The sequence below is a fragment of the Cupressus sempervirens genome, chromosome 10, assembly GCF_028749045.1.
Source record: "Cupressus sempervirens isolate cs-2001-9-10 chromosome 10, ASM2874904v1, whole genome shotgun sequence".
Taxonomy (NCBI): domain Eukaryota; kingdom Viridiplantae; phylum Streptophyta; class Pinopsida; order Cupressales; family Cupressaceae; genus Cupressus; species Cupressus sempervirens.
The window spans coordinates 966,866,274-966,883,249 of record NC_143127.1 but is presented as its reverse complement, the minus strand read 5'-3'; the positions used below and the strand labels follow the sequence as shown (position 1 = coordinate 966,883,249).

At 36.1% G+C, this 16,976-nt stretch overlaps 1 protein-coding gene and 1 long non-coding RNA gene across 2 annotated transcripts in view; one reads left to right on the top strand and one right to left on the bottom strand.

Annotated features, from left to right (window-relative positions):
- The window catches only part of LOC149537193 (uncharacterized), a 170,983-nt gene that overhangs the window by 30,925 nt on the left and 123,082 nt on the right, over nt 1-16,976 (top strand). The window lies entirely within an intron of this gene.
- Nucleotides 1-16,976, bottom strand: part of LOC149537194 (uncharacterized) — a 218,253-nt gene that overhangs the window by 125,126 nt on the left and 76,151 nt on the right. Inside the window, exon 2 of the mRNA XM_089807352.1 lies at nt 12,633-12,728. Coding sequence (XP_089663478.1) covers nt 12,633-12,728 — 96 coding nt within the window. The remainder of the gene's footprint in view (nt 1-12,632; nt 12,729-16,976) is intronic.

The window sequence follows — 16,976 nt, the reverse complement described above, 5'->3', positions numbered from 1 at the left end:
GCTCCATCACCATCAAATTTCAGCAACTTTTCCTTTGGTCCTGCCATTACTATTCGAAGTTGAGGGGTTTGTTGTGTACTTGCATTGTTTTGCACTCCCGCGCTATTTTGGACTCCCGCGTTGTTCTGTACACTAGTGCTATTTTGTACACCCACGTTGTTCTGCACACCCGCACTATTCCTAACAGTCGTGCTATTTGGTGAAGAAGGGTTTTTGTCAACTAAAGTTGTCCGTTCTGGAAGTATATGTTAGATGAAGAGTTCACTCCACGCTCGTGCCATGAGCCATGCGAGTCAATCGCCTTCCATCTGGGTTCTCTTCCCTCGGCGTATGCAAGTTCAGAAACTCCTCCCATGCTTCTTCCACCAATTCCACCCGTTGTCAAGTTTCTTCCAACAATTCTTCCGTGCTATGGTGTGTGTTAGTAATTTGCTGAAACCTTCATCTGCATTTGGCCTATTGTGCCAAAATTAAGTTTTCCTGTGCAGTGTGTATTTCGTCCTTTTCCAACTTATTATTATCCTTGTTCAGCTAATTCGGCATTAGTCTTCATCCGTCTGCCTGCGTACCAGGTCCATCTGGCAACAACGCCAAATGTTTACCATACTAGGTAGAGAAATCAATGCATACAGACAATAGATGAGAACAGCAGAACTTCTTATATTATTTGCATACGCCAAAGATATTACATTATGCTTATGATGATATGATTACAATGCTCCCGAAGGGTGTATAAATACTCACCGAAGGGTCTTTCGGAAGGTTTCCAAAAGAACCCATTAGGCACAAGTTGGCTACATAACAAATGATGCATACTAACCTACCCGTCGGCTCATTTACAATTATTTACCGATTACATCCTCTTCCAAATCCCCTATGTCCACCTCCACTGGTTTTTCAATTTTGATATTTTTACTACCTTTTTGTTCAATAACCAAGTCTGGGTTTTTCTTTTTCTTATTATCCCTACTAAGGGAAGGGTGCAGCGTTTGTACTCTAGTTCTAGTGCTAGTACTCGAAGGGAAATTCTAGTGGTGGCGTTGGTTATCAACAACCCTAGGGGGGCAAAGGGCAAGATGGAACTGGCAAAGTCTAAAAATCAGGCCCTGGTGGATGATAGTACAATTATGACCCTTCTCTTCTCCCTAACATCACTTATCATATCCTCAAGTGAATGTAACAGAAAGAACGGAATAGAAATAAAGTCTCTATTTCTAAAATGGTTCGGGAGGGGAAGTGATAATAATAATAAACTCCAAACCTGCCTTCGAGCGTGAGGTACCTCGTGATCACCAGACAGAAATCGTCCCAAGGAGCCAGTAGCTTATCCCTCCGGAAGCCTCCCCTATAGCGAATAGGTTCTTCATCCTCGGCAAAAAAGCTATTCATGCTGGCCTCGTCCACCGTTTTGGTAACCTTCTTCCATATCTTTTCCCTTTCATGGTCAACCCAATGGCCATCGCAATAACATCCTCATTACTTGGAACGTGATACCATTTATGGTAACCCTGCGGTCATTCCACCCATTCACAAACTAGAGAACACAATTTTCATCATAACCTACCATTGCCTGCATATAAGGAAGAAATCCCCCTTCTTTTAACAGGAACCAAGATGCCATCCTATCCTTAAAATTTTCAATCTTTGTTGTCTCTAATCAATTTAAATCTCCACCCATTTCTTCCCCGCTGATTCCTATTCCCTCAACCTCAGTAATTTGCATCTGAGTCCTCTTGCCCTTAAGCTTGCTGTCAACAAGGTTATTTTTAATCACCAACAGCACTGCGAAGATGAAAATAACAACTATAGGGTCTTTAACCATCCTACAAGCAAGTTTTCGAGGCGCTTTGAAATCCCATCCTTTTCCATTATGGGATTCGTGCGTACTTTGCATCATTACTCTAACTTCCCTGAAATCTCTGACAGTATTAGTAATTATATTTTTCGTACTTTGTAAAAGAAAATATTTTAAATTTCACATTATGTTACCATAATTGCGAAGTAACTCATGCCTCAAATTGCACCTATTTATTATCCAATCTATACGACGCTGTCTCGTCATCTTTCCCTTGTACTTTTTATTAAATTTAGCAAGCTTCGCCTTTCTAGATACAATACTACCAAATTTGGCACTGATCTTTATTTTTCTAGCCATGCTCAATTTTTCTTCCCCCCCCTTTCTTTGCAAATCAGGACCTTACTTTCCTCCTTTAGGATATCCATGCTTCTCCAACACGTCATTTCCTTTAACTCAAACCCCATGGCCGCTACAGTATCCGCCACCCTATTACCTTCTCTGTATATGTGTTGCACCTAGACTTTCTCCATCCCATTTAGGATATGTCTAATATCCGTGATAATATTTTGGATATTCCAGCTTGGCTAAGAGATTCCCTTCACCATATCAATTATTAATTTAGAGTCACCTTCTATAGTTATTTCCTTTATCTGCATTTCACTAATCAATTGTAGACTACAGAGTAGAGCCATCACTTCAGCCATATTATTAATTCCTCACTCAACTTTCCAAGAATTAGACTAGCAGCGCTTCACCATTTCTATTCCTCAACACTCCACCCACCACCTCACCTCCCCCTCTTGCAACACCATCAAAGTTTAACTTAAGTTGTGTTATTGTTGGTGGTTTCCATCTTGTCTATTGCCTCTTTATTACCTTAGAGTTATCAAAATGGTTAAAATTCTAGTGGATACCCCACCTTTCTGCTATTTGGCATTCTTTCCTTCTTGGTTCTTTCTTCGGTATTTTACATTTTGCTATCATTATATTTTCTTTCAGTAATTTCTCCATAATCCCCATAACTACCTCCTCAGGGCTTTCTTCTTCCCAAAAGATTCTATTGTTTCTTTCTTTCCATAAATGCCAGCAAATGTATGGTGCAACCATTCTCCAAAGGAATACCAGCTTGGGGTGATAAAAGGGACAATCCCAGTTCTCCACAAATTGGCACAAGTTGAATTGCTTAAGACAAGCAATTTTGGGAAGGGTGGACTGCAATGTCCTCATTTCCGAGATTGATTTTTATTATAATAGAGTTAATCTAAGATTAAATAAATAAATAATAATAATGGTAATAACTATTATATTGATGAAGTTAAATAAATAATACTAATACCTTATAGAGTATTATTATCCAAATTAAAATTATTTATAATGAAAGATACAAATTTTAATAAGTTAAACCAATATTACCATTTATTTATTATAACCTGAATTATATTTTAATTAAGGATAATGATAATATAATTATGATATATATTATAATATATACCATCAAAAGTGTATCTTCCAATGTACAACAAATATTAAATATGAACATTTAATACAAAATATTAATTGTAAGAATATATTATCATATAAAAGTGATTAAAAATATAACTTAAATACTAAACATAATTATATTCAAATATCAAAATACAATAATAATATAATCAGATTTCTAAAAGGTCGCATCCATCCTATCATGCAAGTATATATGGAATAGATAGACGAGTGAAAGAAGGGGAGGGGGAGAAAGAGAGCTGCAGAAACATCAGCGACTGGGAAAACAACAATGAAGGTGGAAAAGCAAACAATGTCATCAATCGCAAATGGACTAAGGAGCAGAAGAGCACAAGGAAACAATGATATTCTAGAGCAGATATAGTCACATGAGTCAAAGCATGATTTGATGTTCATTATTATCAGGAAATTCCTGGACCTGTATATAGTTGCATTCTACCCATTGTGAATAATCAGTGGATGAGGAAGACATTAAAGAACAACATGAATACTCCAGTTGACGCACTCATCAGTTAGTCAGAATGCACACCCAGCACAAGAAGACAAACATGAATGAATAACAAAGCATTGTATATAGTAAGGAAGGAGGAGAATTCAGAATTGATATTAAGCGCCAACAAGGATGGATTCGACTTTGATGTTTCCAGAGTCATCCAAAACTAACTTAGTGAAGACCCAATGAAAATATATATATGTACATTTCTTCTTACTACATACAGTCTAACAGCAACAGTAACAATTGTCAGATGAACTATTGAACTCGGCATCAAATTTACCTGACTGTGGAGTACCGATAGATAATTCCTGTTTCGGCTTTCAATGGCCACAATATATGATGTGCAGAAAAGGCTTGATGCACATAATATTCATCAGCCAATTACATTCAAGCATATACAGGAATACATATGGAAGGGCTTAAGGAGAACATACATTGAAACCCAGAAAGCAGCATTGTCTAAATAAACAGAAAAGAGAATCCAATATCAAGCAGATAGGAGGACTATTTTACATTTGAAGACCATATAAGCAAGGGAAGTGATATCTATCCATGATCATCAACATTGTCAGCTGACAAAGGAATAAGAGTAGTGTAACCCTTACTACAGATCATCATTCTATTTGTTTTCTTTGCAGATTATTAATATATCATAACAGATTTAATAATATTTATCCAAGGAGACCAATCAGTTTCAGACAATATTTGGAATAGAAGAACAGTACTTGCTCATAACAACAATTTCTGGATAAACATCTTATCATATTCGGAGGTGAATACAAGGTTATACACATTCAAATCAACCCTTTGATTCACATTGGTCTTTTAGTTTTAAGTATATCTGATATAAAGTCAATCTTGCCTGGAAAAGGAATTCCTCTTATATTAAAGTATATCATTATAAAAAATCATATCAAGATATTGATAGCCATCACTACTCTATCACAGAATCAGGACAAACCTACATTGGAAACTATATATATGCTAAGTAAGGTGTCTTTATATAATCCAACAATTTGGGAAGAATTAAGCTTTAATCCTAGGTTTGAAATGGGAAAAAAGAAAGCCTCTTACAAAATTAATAATGAGAGTTTAATTCAAATTTTAAGGGATTAAAGTGGGGACATTACATATTTCATAGTTGTTTGCGAGTCTAGTTCATTGAAAACCGGATTATTGGCAAAACCAACTTATTAGTTTGCACATCAAGTGTTTAACAGAATATCAAACATCCAAGTTGAAAGTTAGAACCTTTTGGTGTTCTTACAATGCCCAATTTATGGGGTTTCTATGGGTAGTCGATATGAGATGTGCATGTGTCATTCGCATGCTTTCAGATGACTAGGAAATTGTGTCAAGTATTTTTGCATGATCCTATCTTATATGTTCATCTAGAAGCTACCTTTGAATTCTATTTCTCTATATAAGGTCGGTTTGTAGAGCATTACTATGTTTTGTTTTGCAAGTAAAGTATTATGTTGCTGAAATTAATCCAAATTGTGGGTTGTCAGTTGTAGAGTCTTATTGGTGAAGAAAGATACTACAATCGTATGCTACCTATGTTTCAATAATACAAAGTATTCTGCTTTTAGAGTGAGAAGTTTTCTCCTAAAAAGATTTTACCCACGTAAATTGTGTGCTCATTGTGGTTTATCTTTATGAATGTTTATTATCTCATTCTGAATCTGTTTCTATTTCAGTAATAGTTAAGATTCGAAAAGAACTATTTTCCCCACTAAATTAATGTCTGTAATGTTCCTGACCTCTGTGTACGTGCAACAAACAAGTATATGGTTCCTGATTTCTGTTGTGCGTGTAACAACGAAGTACGAATACACTAGAATCGGGGCTGTGCGGTCATGCTGGTTATGGAGCAGAGTACAAACAATGCTGGAGGCCATATGGTGGCAGATAAAGTGGCCGTACGGTGGACAGTTGCCAGCCGTATGGTGACAACAAGGTGGCCGTATGGTGGAAACAAGGTGGCCGTACAGTGGCAACAAGGTAGTCATACAGTGCAGACAAGATAGCCGTATGGAGGATTATGTGTCCGTACGGTAGAACTATGCATCCATACGGAAGGGATTATGTGGCTGTACAGTGATAGAGGAGAAACTCGTGCAACAGAGTAAGCCATTAATGATGTAATGATTTGCAATGCTCAGGAGTGTGGAAAGAAGAAGAGGTGTGCGAATGGAAGAATAAAAACTTAGTAATGCAGGCTAACTTTAGAAATCCAAATTCATCAGATAGTACCAAACAATAATGAATTATAGAACACAAAACCTTCGATGAGATTTGCCAAAAGATGGTGCTCTGATTTGCCAAATTCGAGGAAAGCATTACAGGCGACAGAATAGGGTGAGGATTGAATCCCACCGAAACTGAGATGACCAAATAGGGAAGATCTTTCACCTCCGAAATGACGAACAACAAAGTATCCCAGCAGGAATTCGCAGCACAGAGGAAATAATTCAAATTACATACCTAAAGACTACCTATAAGCCGTGCTTAAATTCCTATCGGGAAAACTTTCCGAGGGTGTACAAAGATAGCCGATGGCAACACAAACTACAAAAACAAAACAAAGATGGGTCTGAGATACATTAAATCAATCGGCCAGTTACAATAATTTGATAAATAATTTATTTTATAATGGGAACATTACAATCCTCTCGTCCCAAATTTTGCTTGTCCTCAAGCAAATGTAATGCCAGGTGTTGGAGAATGTGCTCGCCCTCCCACATCGCGTCATCTAATGGTAGTTATCGCCAGTGTACCCAATATTCTTTCACGGTGCGGTTCTGTAGGATTTTTTTCACTTACTTCGATGATCTCGGCTGATTCCAAAATGAGCTTTCCTTCTTCATTGAGTGGTGGAAGGTTGGTAGCAACTATGACATTTTGCCCTACGGCTTTCTTTAGACAATAAACATGGAAGACATTATGAATATGGCTACACTCCGAAAGTTCCAGCTCATAGGCAACTTCACCAATGCAGCGAGTTACACGATAGGGGCCATAGAATTAGGGTTTCAGTTTTTCTTTTCCCTTTTCCTTCCATGAGGATTGTCTATATGGCTAGAGGAGATAGACCAAATCCCCTACTTTGAAACTCCTCTCCATTCTGTGTCTGTTGGCATACATCTTTTGTTAATTTTGTGCCCTCTATAGATTCTCCTTCAAGCATCTCAAAATTTCCTGTCCCTCCTGAAGCCAGTCCCTCGCCCTTGGTGCGCGGCTTTCACCCAGAACTATGTTGATGAAGGAAAGGGGTTCATACCCGTACAGAGCTTTGAATGGTGTCATTCTGATGGACATGTGGTACATGGTATTGTAGCAATATTCCCCCAGATGAATCTATTTGACCCACGTTCATTGTTGTGTCGAAACGTAGTTCCAAAGGTAACCTTCGAGCCATTTGTTCACAATCTTCGTTTGTCCATCTATCTGCAGGTGGTAACTAGTACTTGGTGACAATTTTGTCCCTACCATCCGAAACAATTTTGTCCATGCCATCCGAAACAATTCTGTCCAGAAGATACTGATGAATCGCCCATCCTGATCACTGACAATGTTTTGGAGTAACCCGTGCAAACAAAAGACTTCTCTAAAAAACAGCTCAACAACTTGTGTGGCTTGAAATTATGAGGGGATGGTGAAGAAATGTGCATACTTTATCAACCTGTCAACCACCACGAATATACAATCCTTTCCAATCACTTTGGGAAGCACCGTTATGAAATCCATCGAGATACTTTTCCACTTATGTTCTGGAATTGGCAACGGTTGCAGTAACCCAACAGGTAGAGTATGTTCGGATTTGTTCTACTAGCAGACTGCACACTCTCTTACATACTGCAACACGTCCCCTTTTAATCCTTTCCATGAAAACCTCTCCCGTAGACTTCTGTATGTTTTGAGGAAGCCCGAGTGTCCTACCAAGGTTGAGTCGTGTACCTCCTTTAGGATTTTTTGCTTCAATTTAGATTCAGGCACTAGGAATTTCTGACTCTTATATTAAATGATGTCATCTACTACTCTGTACCTATCATCCTTGGCAATGCCATCCATTAGCTCACAAGCAAATGTGTTTTTGGAATATTCTACCAATAATTGTGCTTTCCAATCGGCTGAGATCTGGGTTAGTAAGTAGACGGCGGGCTTTCTAGACAAAGCATCTACAACCACATTCTTCTTTCCTTTTACATATTCAATGTCAAAATCAAAGGCCTGAACCTTGCTTACCCATTTCTGTTGCCTCTCATTCAAATCCCATTGCTCCAAAAAATATCTCAAACTATTGTGATCCGTGTGGACAACAAACTTGGCACGTACCAGATATTGTCGGAAACTGGTTAGTGCATGTACAATGGCCAACATCTCTTTGTCGTAGATGGAATAGAGGCATTCTGTTTGCGTAAGCTTCCTGTTTTCATAAGCTATGGGGCATCTATCCTGCATCAGTATCGTGCCAATGCCTTCTCCGGACACATCGCACTCTAAAATGAATGGTCAAGTGAAGTCAGGTAATGCAAGTACGGGACGAGTGCTCATTGCCTCTTTTAGTTTATCGAAAGTGAGTTGTGCCTTTTCATTTCACTGGAAAGACCCCTTCTTTGTCATATCTGTCAAAGGTGCACTGAGCTGAGAGAATCCCTTAACGAACCTCCGGTAATAACTGCATAGCCCGAAAAATCCTCGTAAATCTGAGTGATTTTGGAGGAGACCAATCAAAGATAGCCTGAATCTTCTCCTGATGCACTTGAACTCTGTATTTACTGACAACATGCCCAAAGTACAATATTTCTGTTATGTCAAATTTACATTCCGATTGCTTGGCGAACAAAGATTTCTCATCCATGATCTTTAGGACTTCATCCAAATGCTTCAAGTGCTCCTTCCATGTCCTGCTATAAATAAGATCATCAAAAAATACCAATAAGTACTTACACAATTGTTTGTTGAAAATGTGATTTATGCATGATTGAAATATAGTAGGTGTGTTTGTCAATCCAAACGGCGTGACTAGAAACTCATAATGCCCATAGTGGCAACAGAAAGCCGTCTTTTCTATGTCTTCCTCCCTCATGCGGATATGATGGTATCCGGAACGGAGATCTATTTTCGAAAAATAGACTGCACCAATCAACTCATCTAGCAACTCATTTATCTTTGGAATGGGATATCTATTCTTTATTGTTTTTTATTCAATGCACGATAATCCACACATATGCGCATCATTCCATCCTTCTTTTTGACCAAAACCACAGATGATGCGAAAGGGCTAGAACTAGGACAGATCCAGCCTTTCTCTAGCAATTCCTCAATCGTCTATTCAATCTCATCTTTCAATTTCTTGGGATGGCAATACGGTGTGGTTATGACCGACTTGGCTTCTGCTTCCAATTCAATAGTATGCTCAAACCCTCGATGAGGCGGTATGCCAAGAGGAATGTCAATGAAAATTTTATCATGTTTACTCAAAATATCCTGGAGTTCATCATCCTATGGAGGTGTTCGATGCCCCTTTATAGGTTCCACCAAGATAAAACAATAAGCAGCCCACGCAATGTCATCGTGCCGAAAAATTGCCTCCATCCAATGCACAGAAACTTCCTTCGGACCTTCATTTGCCATTCCGCGGAGGACAACCTTCTTTCCATCGACAATGAAGTCAATCCATTTGAAACTCTACGTGTATTCATCAAGTGTCTCCATCCACTGTATGCCTAGAATAACCTCCATGTCATCAAGGTCCACTATGAAGAAATCCTCAATCACTGTGTGATTCGCCATTGTGATACTTAGCTGAGGAACAAGGTGCATGCAGGGCAGAAGAGTCCCTCCAGCAACCTTGACCTAAAAGCGTATGTGCGTCTCCGTAAGTAGACCTCTTCGCTTCACCAGAGATTGGTTAATGAAGCTTAGAGTGGCTCCGCTGTCAAGCATCACCATAACACTTAAGCCTTGAAGGGTTGCCCGTACACAGGAAACTGTGCACCTCGGGCTACCAGCTAAGGCAATAGTTCCTCCGTTGCATACCAAAGCTACAATTCTCTCCGTACAGTTTAAACTAACCATGTTGGTCTCATTGTGAGGTTGGTTGTCTTCGACCAGCATTTCTTCCTGTTTGTCCTCATCATCGAACACAACCTCAATGTAATGGATCTTTCCTTTTCTGATGCATCTATGACCAAGCACCCAAGGCTTCTTGCAATTGTGATACAGTTTCTTCCTTCGGAGATCTTGTCTAGTAGCTTCATCCAACAACGACTTCTTAGGTAGAGGTTTGTCCCTCGGAAACGCTGGTGGTTTGGAATATGAGTAATTTCAAGAGGATGATGCCAATGATGATGACAATGCCATACTCTGTGCTTTATTGATTGCATCCGACAAGGTGGCGAGATTGAACCCCTTTACCCAACCTTTTAGAGGTTCTGTCAGTCCGTCCATGAAGAGCAACTGTCTTCTTTCAAAAATGTCTACAACCAAAACAGAAAGTTTTTGAAATTCTGCAATGAACTGATCGACCAATCCAATTTTGCGCAACTCCCTCCAAGTGCACCGCTGCAAATTTGATTGCTTCTTCTTCTGGCATAGGATTCAATTGGAAGCATCGGCTTTCATTACCCATGCTTGTGCAGACATGGAACCAAATCCATCAAATGGAAACAGATTTACTTTACTCAACTTTCTTCTGAAATCATTGTTAAAATATCCTCTATTTCCGCCTCCCGAATATCTCATTCTCAGATCTGCATAATCTTTGTAGGATATATCTTCCTCAAGATTTGCATTCTTCTAGTCTTCTCTTAGTTGTTCTTACATCTCTTCAAAGGTTGGTTGTTTCCCTCCATGTTGTGCCTCCGTCCGTGGAGGAAAAGTGGGCACGGAAGGTCAAGAGTGTGTTGGACGAGGGTTTGATTTACCCAACACCAAGTCCACGGTGCGACCATTTTGTTCTTCGGATATTTTATTGTCCGCCAACTTCTTGAGAGTCTCTCCCATGAGTCATTGAGTATCAGTGATCTGTGCTTGATTCCTAGCAAGTTCCCTCCGTAGTGCCACGAGTTCGGCAACTGTCAGTTCCGATTTGGCAACCATTCAATCAACGGAATGTGTCCTCTTTCGGCTATAAACTCTCATTCATTGTCCACAGGCTGGCAAGATCGAAGCACTCCAATACCACTATAATGTTCCTGACCTCTGTGTGTGTGACAAACAAGTATATGGTTCTTGATTTCTGTTGTGTGTAACAACAAAGTACGAATACACTAGAATTGGGGTCGTACAATAATGTTGATTATGGAGGGGAGTATAGACGATGCTAGAGGCCGTATGGTGGCAGATAAAGTGGTTGTACGGTGGACACTTGTGAGCCATATGGTGACAACAAGGTGGTCATACGGTGTGAACAAGGTGGTCGTACAATGACAACAAGGTGGTCGTACGGTGCAAACAAGATAGCTGTACGGAGGATTATGTGTCCATATGATAGAACTATGTGTTCGTACGGAAGGGATTATGTGGTCGTACACTAATGGAGGTGAAACTCGTGCAACAAAGTATGTTGTCAATGATGTATTGATTTGCAATGCTCAGGAATGCGGAAAGAGGAAGAGGTGTGCGAATGGAATAAAGAAAACTTAGTAATGCAGGCTAACTTTAGAGATCCAAATTCATCAGATAGTAACAAACAATAACAAATTATAGAACACAGAACCTTCGATGAGATTTGCCAAAAGATGGTGCTCCGATTTGTTAGATTCGAGCAAAGTGTTACAGAAGATAGAATAAGGTGAGGGTTGAATCCCACCGAAACCAAGATGACCAATAGGGAAGATCTTTCACTTCCGAAATGGCAAACAACAGAGAATCCCAACAGGAATTCGCAGTACAGAAGAAATAATCCAAATTGCATACCTAAAGGCTACCTATAAGCCATGCTTAAATACCTGTCGGGAAAACTTTCCAAGGGTGTACAAACTACAAAGATAGCCAACGGCAACACAAACTACAGAAACAAAACAAAAATGGGTCCGAGATACATTAAATCAATCGGCTCGTTACAATAATTTGATAAATAATTTATTTTATAACAGGAACATTACAATGTCTAATGGAGTTTTCTACACGTTCACTATCTTTTAGGAAATGTCTTGTCTTCAATTCATGAATTGCTGCAATTTATTTTGTTTCGCCTTCGAGGAATTCGAGAAAGGACTCAATGAAGGTATATGCCTTGTTTCATTGTTGAATTAAGCCTGAATGACTTCTTAGTTTGGAAATAAAATTCCAAAATGGCAATATTACTCACTTTAAAAGTGTTGCTATCTTCGCAATGTAAGCCCTCACATGACGAAAAATGATTTGAACCTTTTTGACTGAAATTGTTTTTAGTAATAAAAATCTCAAATGAACTTTGTGTATTTTGAATCCCTTTCTGAAGTTGCATACTGAATTCACAACAATATTAAGTCCTAAGCCTCATTTCTTGCATAATACCTTCTTTTCACAATAGTGGGGACAGAAGCACAAAAGGGAATGAAGTACAAGTAATTCAAAAGCAAAATGAATAGAAATCAGAATGTTAATCCCAATTCTACAAGCATTCTTTGAAAAGAAATGTTCCTCTGTTTTCTAATGTTGACTAGCATATTCTTGCTCTAGCACAGCCAGAAATTTAAAATCAAGCTCAAATGAAGAAGCTACACAAAATAAAGTTCAGATATAGAATAGAAAACTATACTTTAAATAGTAGAAGATAAATATTTATTTCTAAAGTTTTCAAAATAGATGAGAAGACACCTGTGAACCAGTGTGATAACTCACCTCTTCCTCGTAAGATTTCATTACTTTGTCTAAAACATAGGCATAGAATTTCTCATACCAAGCTGGTCTAGGAGGATGAACCTCATTCAGAACTTCCTGCAAATCTAGTTCAGTGTTAGTAAAATACAAACTTCACATAGCACATACATCTATTAGCAGAGAAAGAGTTATTGAGCTACTAACATGATATAACTTGTTAAACATTGAAGCAACTAGTTATAATTCTGTATAAAAAACAAATGAACTCGATTGTGCTCATTTGAGAAACCAGAGTCTACTTTTATTGATGAGCACATCAGATTCAAATTTACCCAAAGCTTTCGTGCTCACCTGATCAAAAAGTTGAACAATCTGCCTAGAAAGTAATTTTAAATAGATTTACTAATTGTATTTCTTGCAATTGACCAGAAGAGCAAGTAGTATTCATGTAATAACTAGGTAGAATTTCCAGTTGGGAGTTACAACATCAATTCCTTGAGAGTTTTATCAGTTCATAAATATCTCCATCATCAACTAAGGAAAGAAAATAAGCATTGGCTCGCTTCACCTTGGCTTACCTTGTGAATTATATAGCACCAAGGGTTGATCTGTTCACAATTTGGCTAAGGATATATGTTAGTGTTGTCATTGATGGAAACATATAACTTACTTTGAGAAAGCAAAATGAAAGGATAAGTCTGAAGGCATAATAATTCAGAAAATTGTTTAGCTAGCCCATTTTGTTTAGCACAGTTCACTGGAGGCACTTGGGCTTATGCACACTTACAAGAAGGAAGAACTTAGTGTATATGACAAGTGGTTAATAGCAATATGTAGAAACAGAGTTATTACAGGTTTACCAGTAACATATCAACAGAACAGTGTTTAGCTAGCCCATTTTGTTTAGCACAGTTCACTGGAGGCACTTGGGCTTATGCACACTTACAAGAAGGAAGAACTTAGTGTATATGACAAGTGGTTAATAGCACTATGTAGAAACAGAGTTATTACAGGTTTACCAGTAACAGTTTACCAGGACAGAACAGAGATAAAGGCAGAATAAAGGCATTTCAGTTCACCAAAAAAATTGCTCAATAATGTTGGGACGACATTCTAGATATTAAACCACATGCGGAAAAAGTTAATTCAAAAGATTTAACAAAGTATTAAGCAGCAAGGTCAACAGGATGAAATAATGTGATATAAATGAAGAACGCTTTTGTTTAGCGAAGTATGGCATTGTATTGTAATAATATGATGTATGAATGGGCACCAGCTACAGTGCAACTTATTTGCACTGTGCCGTTTGCATTTCCGTCAGTTTCCCGACTCCTCTGACACTTCCGTCCTCCTTCTGACATTGTATGTTACAGGCAGTTTCCAAAATCTGTAGGGTCAATTGTTTTATATATTTTTTTTTAAATGTATAAGTTTAAAGTTTTCATTTAAGATTTAAAGAAAAGTATTGTATTTTAATAAATTGTTAATAGGTTTAAATATTTATATAATATGTTAATAATATTATTATTTTTATAATGAACTATTGTAATAGATGACTATTATTAGTAAATATTAAACTATTATGATTATTTATGTTTCATTTATTAACTTTTTAATGTGTTTAATTTAAATAAATTTTTAATAATAGTTATTCATATATTTTATTACTAATATGTATCTAATTTAAATAATTTTTGAATTTATGATGTGATTTATAAATAAATTTTCTAATTTCAATTTTATACACTTTTTTTAATAAAATAATAAACATCATATTATTGTCAAATCATATAATGTTATTGTTTATAAAAAATTAATGAAGATAATTTTTTTAATTATTTATAGATGTTAGATTATTATTAGTATTTATATTAGTTTACTATAAAATTTGATGTCAATTGTATATTAAATATTTTCCTTAATGTATGAATAGAAAAAAAATCACTCCACAATGCACTTAATAATTTCTAATGACCTATTATTTATGCCTTCTTAAATTAAAAATATATATATTTTTTAATTAATAATAAATAGTTTTTCTAGTTAACATTTTAGTTTCAATTACATACACTAGGTATTGAAGACTTATCTCTCATTAAATTTTTAGCATTAAAATGCTTAAAAATGCTAACTATTATAATTTTTGGCATATACTTTGCTAAAATCCAAAGTATTGTCAAGTGAAAAAAATAATTTTAAAATTTACATCTAATCAATATATTTTATATTTTTAGATTTAATTTTACTAAAAGTAAAAATTATGGAAATAATCATAATAGTCTAACATTTAATTTGTCAATAATAGTCTAGCATTTAATTTGTCAATAATTAATAATATAAATAAATATTAATAAAATATTGTTATATCTATTATTAACTATTAAAATATAATACTTATTAAAAATAACAAGCTTATTAAGAAATGTTTTTTATACTTATTAAATTCTAGATCAAAACTTTAAATGTAAGAAATGATTTTTATACTTATCAAATCCTAGGTCAAGACCGCACATATTATTTTGTTTTGGTATGTCATTATCATGTCATAAATATAGATATAATTTTTTTTAACTTAAGAAGTTATAAATAATAGGTCATTAGAAATTATTAAGGGCAATTGTGGAGTGACTTGTTTTTTTTTCTATTCATACATTAAGGAAAATATTTAATATACAATTGACATCAAATTTTATAGTAAACTAATATAAATACTTATTATAAAAATAATAATATTATTAACATACTATATAAATATTTTAAACCCATTAACAATTTATTAAAATACAATAACATTTAAATTAGATACATATTATTAATAAATTATATCAATAACTATTATTAAAAATTTATTTAAATTAAACACATTAAAAATTTAATAAATGAATCATAAATAATCATAATAGTTTAATATTTACTAATAATAATAATCTCTTACAATAGTTCGTTATAAAAATAATAATATTATTAACATACTATATAAATATTTTAAACATATTAACAATTTATTAAAATACAATACTTTTCTTTAAATCTTAAATCAAAACTTTAAACTTACACATATAAAAATATATATAAAAAACAATTGACACTACGGATTTTGGAAATGTGTAACAAACAATGTCAGTAGGAGGATGGAAGTGTCAAAGGAGTCGGGAGACTGATGGAAATGCAAAAGCCACAGTGCAAATAAGTTGCATCGTAGCCGATGCCGTATGAATGTACACTTTCTATGGTCAGTATTGGTGCGAATGCGATGCTAGTATAGAGCAATATGATTGTATGATCAGTTTTGAAGAAGGAACCAAAAGGCAGGATAGATAATGAAGATACCAGCATTGTATAAAGGTTTTTGTATCTATCTCTATTGACAAAATTGTAAAGTGGTATTTGCTTGTTTGAGCAATGGGCTTTTCTTGCATACTTTTGTATTGTAATACCAACTCCTAACAAGGTTGAGGCTTCTAACAAAGTCAAGTATTTTAACAAGGACAAATACACTATATAGATGTAATTGTAATGTCCCCATATTAGCAGTTGACCAAGTGTGTGTGCGTTAGCCTTGTTCTACATGGTCCCGAGGGCTAACGAAGGGTTTAATGGGATCTTGGAGTGTTTTGGCCTAGTCATTTCCAGTTTGGGCCAAAACAAAGTTGATTTACTCAGTTTCAGGTATACTTACTATCTTTAGTAAGTCGGCAGGACACAGTGCAGGTCAATTTTGGTGATTGGATTCGATACTCCTCGGTGAGAGCTTTCCGATGAGCTATCACTCGCATTATTCGGAGTCCGATTGCTAATACATTTTAATGCCTGAAGTTTTATTAAAGTAACGTCTAATTTAATTGTAAAATATTAAAGTGTTACTTTAATATTTATTTTATGGTGATGTATACCCAAGGGAGACATAAGGGGTATTTTAATATATGTTTTATATTACACATCTTTTATCCCACATTGCCCATATGAGTTGAGCGGACCCGTGGGAATAGAATAAAAGGAAGCATTTCTGGCTTCATTAGACAGGTTGAATATGAGAAGAAATTGGTGTGTGAGTTGCAGCTTTGTTCTTGGCATTTGAGGACGTCTATCCTCTCTTGTAACATTCTAGACGTCATTCCCTTGAGGTTTGGCCTTTGGAATTCTTTCTTATTGGCTTCATTATCAAACAGTTTAGTTGCATTTTCGGCTACAGGCAGATTTGATATTTTGCTCATATCTTTTTCACTACTTGTCCGACGCTTATGCCGCTTGGAGGGAATGGTATTATGAAGGTAGTGGACTGATTAGAGGACAAAGTATTGTAGCGGCAAGTTCGTAAGCATGGGCTGGAGTATTATGACAATATTCCTGAAGTAATTAGTGAGT